The following is a 4,570-nucleotide window of genomic DNA, read 5'->3' as shown; positions in this document are numbered from 1 at the left end:
TTCGAACAGTGAATTAATAGTTAACATATTACCAAACTAAGTTTTTTTTTTTTCGCTAAAAAAACGAAAACCTAGGTGGATATGGGAACCAATTAAGCACATAACCTAGTACGTTGAAACTTTTTAACAACTTGAAAAAAAATCGTACGAGAATAGGAATAAAAGAAGCCAACATTTTTAGTTTTAATAAAAAATAGAAAATGAATTATATTAAATTTAGATATAAGATAAATATAATAGTAAATGTTGATCATCACCTCACTATATATCATGAAGTGTTTCAATATCTTAACTACAATTCTTCACGTGATTAAATGCGAAGAATTATAAATGATGAAGAAGAAGCTAATATAAGCACGCGACGTGCAATTATAACGATTCACATTACTACTTTTCAGGGCATTACAGCAATGTCATTCAATTTGATAGAAGTAGAAATGCCAAGTTTAATAGACTTTCTTTCAACATTCAATGATAGTGAAGACATAAATAAAGACCACAAACAATAGAGTGGGAATAATAATAACAAAAGATAAGAAAAGATGATGCTTCAAAGCCAGCTAGTAGAAAGTTGAATTGAAAGACCAAGAAAGAATCCTGTGTACGTCAACAACTTGTCCGGTTGAACCAGAGAATCCAACCTTAACCCATTCAGGCAGCACAGTCCTCAAATCAATCACAAACGAGATACTACTCGAACTCCCATTCACATTGTTAGAAACAAGAGACTTAAAGAGTAATCTAAAAAGTGTATTATTGAGTTATGTTAAAAGGTATAATATACAAAAGGTATTTATAAGTGTTAAATGAATCAAAATAATAAAGACATAGAATCCTACAATTAATGTACATATATGCTAAATGAATATAGACGATGCTAATTGATTCTAATGATTCTCTAACATCCCCCCTCAAATTCAAGTGGAAGCTAAGGATACCAACTTGAGTTTGGATAACAAAATGCGAAAGCGAGTCGGGTGATGAGCTTTCGTGAAGATATCAGCAGTCTGATCCAGTGTCCCAACAGCAATGAGACGAATAGCATCAATAAGGATACGTTGCCGAACAAAGTGACAATCAATCTCAATGTGTTTGGTGCGTTCATGAAATACATCATTATGGGTAATCTGAATAGCACTGCGGTTATCACAAAAAACATCAGTAGGGGACGATTGAGGAGCACCCAGATCTTCGAGAAGCCAACGAACCGAGATAACCTCAGCAGTGGTGTCAGCGAGGGCACGGTACTCATCTTCTGTGCTTGAGCGAGCAGTGAACGTTTGCTTCTTAGCACGCCAAGAGATGAGAGCGTCGCCAAGAAACAAACAGTAATCAGTAGTAGAACGACGATCAGTGGGATCACCAGCCTAATCAGCATCAGAGTATGCCTGAAGGGTCAAAGAGGAATGGGCAGAAAAATAAAGGCCATGAAAAAGAGTGCCTTTGACGTACCGAAGAATGCGAAGAACTGCCACATAGTGAGTAGTACGAGGAGCTAACAAAAACTGGCTGAGGACATGAACTGAATAGGCAATGTCTGGTCGGGTGACGGTCAAGTAGACAAGACCTCCAACTAACTGGCGATAAAGTGTCGGATTATCCAAAACAGTGTCATCTAGGGGTGGTAAATGGGCCTAAACCCATCGGGTCGGCCCGCGTAACCCGCCAAAAAAGGCGGACCGGGCTGAAAAATTGGAACCGCCAAATAGCAAAAGCCCGCTTAACTTGCACCGCTTAAACCGCTGGTTTTGGCGGGCTTTGGCGGGGCGGGGCGGGCTTCCCCGCTGGGCTTAGTTTTTTTTAGTAAGGGGTATTTTTATAATTTTTTTACCAAAATCCAACTTCTCCCAACCCAACTTACAAGAGAATGAAGATGAAAATTGAGTGTTTTAGATTATGTTTGTTTTGTTTTAGAGACAATATTGTTAATTATGTTTTGGATTATGTTTATTTTGCTTTGGAAACAATATTTATAATTACAAAGACTTTAATGTTTGTGAATACAAAAATTATAATTTGTTTATACTTTTAGAAATTATAATAGTTAAAAGTAAAAAACAAAAGAGATTTTTTTATATTTTTATATATATTATTTAGGGTAAACTATTATTTTGGTCCCCTACGTTTGGGGTGAATTCTATTTTAGTCCCCAACGTTTAAACTGTTCTATTTAAATCCTAAAAAGATTTGATTTGCATCAATCAAGTCCTTCCGTTAAGTGGGTGTCAAATTATTGACGCCGTGTCCGACGTGGCAAAGTTGGCAGTTTGGCTGTAGTTAACAGTTGGAATTGGAAGCACGAAAAAAAAAAAGAAAACGAAATGAAATCCGGTCCAATAAGTAAACCCTAATCCCCAAAGTTGATGTTCTTCGTCTGCTGAGAATGGCTACCCAGTCGTCCTCCCAAGGTTCGCGTAGCAGCACCAAGAGTCGTGGGAGAAGGAGGACTTGCTTCTGTGGAGAGAGACCGGTATTGCGCACGTCATCTACAGCGGAGAACCCAGGAAGAAGATTCTGGGGCTGCGTCAACTTTCAGGTGAGTCTCATCTTTTCTGTCTCCTGTTTGAAAATAGCATTGGGTGTTAGTGTTTGAAGGATCTGAAGTGTTTGGTGTGTTCGTGCTGGTGTGTTCGTGTTGGTTTGGTTGAGAACAGATAGGAGATGGATGCGATTATTTTGCTTGGGCAGAGCCTGAAGGACAAGATCCACAAATTCAAAGACTGAAGAACAAAGCAAGCTCGTTGAAAGAGGAACTGCAGAAAGCTGAAAGGAAATTTGCATTGGCAGTTGGTGTTGGAATTCTTGAATGGACAATGGCTGGGCTGCTGCTATGTGATCGACTCAATTGAGGTTTAGGGGGTTAGCATTTTGTTTATTTTTGCCATTCTGTTGTTGTCCCCTGGTTTGTAGGGAATGTCAATTGTTTAGGGATTGAAAAAATTGACATACAGTTGGGTGATAACAGTAATGTAAAGAGAATGAAATTTTTTTGTGGCTGTGTCTGTAAAGCCATTTGCTGTAAACATTGTAAGGTTTTTGATTGAAATGAATAGCAATGAGTTCCTGTATTGTGACATACATTATTTGGCTATGTACAAGTTTATTTCAGTTTTATCTACTAATAAAAACAAGGCTTAATTTGCCAATTCACATAACCTTTGCTGCTGAAAATTCATGTAATTCATTAGATAATGGAGAAGTCTTAAAGTAGCTTCTCTTAACCATAACAATATCCAAACAAGCCTTAAATATAACCATGAAAAGGTAACAACACAAAAGAGATCAACATAACAGTAGTAGTCTTAAAGTAGGGTGTCTAAAGTATCACAGGGACATTAGTCCTTGGTCATTGACAGATTCATTACAAAACAGATGGAATCACTAAAATCTACTATGTTCTTCATCCCAATGCCTTCCAGGCCCTAGGTGGTGTTTTTGCCATGAACCTCAGGGACCTCCTTGATGGGCTAGTGACTGTTGCTATTGATGGTTGTGGTTGACTGGCACTGCTGCTGCATCTAGCTCTCTTGGATGATGTCTGTGACTCCTGGCTTCCTCCAACTTGTGTACTGCTCTTCCTCTTTGGCTGAAGTCTTGTTGCTGGCTGTGTTGTTGTCTTGGCAGGGATCTTGTTGGGTTTTGGAGTCCTAGTTGTGCCAGCCCCTTTCTTGGCCCCTTTCTTGGCTTGTGCAGTTGCATTCTGCTATAAACAGCAACAACAAATTGGGTTAATGGGATAGTATAAACATTCACATGTAAGGAATTGAAATCAAATTGACAACAACAACTTTACCTTTTTTGCTGCAGCCTCCATCTTACGTTTTCTAGGGCAGGTTCTTTTGTTGTGACCAAGTGCAAAACAATATGAACATTTTTGTTGTTGTCCAGTCCTTGCTAACTTAGACAGTGGTCCATTGTTGCGTGGCTCATCACCAGTCTTGTTCCTCCTCAGTTTTGGGCGCCCTATTGGTTTCCTAAACACTGGTGGCAGCACATCATCATTCTCAGTCCGGGACCAGAGATTTGGTCCATTCAGTGGGTAGATTACATGTTGGTAGCAGTCCACGTAGGTCTGTTTCCTATAACACTTGTTGACATAGTTCTTAACATCTAGACACATTTTCCTAATGCAGCTCATGGCATGCTCACAAGGGTAACCTGTTAGTTGAAATTTTCTACAGGAGCACTCATGTAAGTTTAAGTCCACAACAAACTTGGCTCTATTACCCTGACTGCTAGACACTTCATATTTGTCCCTACCAGCATATATGGCCAGCCACTCCCCACCCTTATCAAACTCCCTTTCAATTTTCTTGTTTATTTTTGGCAATATTTCTCCGGCATATGTTACTATACTTTGCCTGTTATCAGACCACCTATTCATTAGATAAACCCTAATGTCTTCTAGCATGGAAACAATCGGTTTCTCTCTAGCCTCTACAATAACAGAGTTAAAACACTCACACATGTTGTTAACAAGTGTATCCACTCTAGGAAAATAATTAAACCTGGACTTGCTCCAATACTTGGCAGGGATCTCCATGAGATGATTATAAGCTCCTTGATCAAC

General features: G+C 39.0%; 2 protein-coding genes across 3 annotated transcripts; one reads left to right on the top strand and one right to left on the bottom strand.

The window, feature by feature from the left end:
- On the top strand, nt 2,103-3,673 carry LOC110267692. The gene is made up of 2 exons (XM_021113503.1): nt 2,103-2,536; nt 2,655-3,673. The coding sequence occupies exons 1-2, from the start codon at nt 2,384-2,386 to the stop codon at nt 2,847-2,849; spliced, it is 348 nt and encodes a 115-aa protein (XP_020969162.1). The 5' UTR covers nt 2,103-2,383; the 3' UTR covers nt 2,850-3,673.
- LOC110267690 lies at nt 3,158-4,564 on the bottom strand. Of its 2 annotated transcripts, none has more exons than XM_021113501.1 (2): nt 3,794-4,564; nt 3,158-3,703 (listed from the first exon to the last, which is right to left on the bottom strand). In XM_021113501.1, exons 1-2 carry the CDS (start codon nt 4,541-4,543, stop codon nt 3,401-3,403), a joined length of 1,053 nt encoding a protein of 350 aa, XP_020969160.1. In that variant the 5' UTR covers nt 4,544-4,564; the 3' UTR covers nt 3,158-3,400. The 2 variants fall into 2 exon arrangements, with proteins under 2 accessions (XP_020969160.1, XP_020969161.1); XM_021113502.1 differs by having other exon boundaries at nt 3,158-3,700.

Source organism: Arachis ipaensis, chromosome B10 (assembly GCF_000816755.2).
Source record: "Arachis ipaensis cultivar K30076 chromosome B10, Araip1.1, whole genome shotgun sequence".
NCBI lineage: Eukaryota > Viridiplantae > Streptophyta > Magnoliopsida > Fabales > Fabaceae > Arachis > Arachis ipaensis.
Note: the sequence above shows the minus strand (reverse complement) of the source record. Positions and strands in the feature narration are given on the sequence as shown.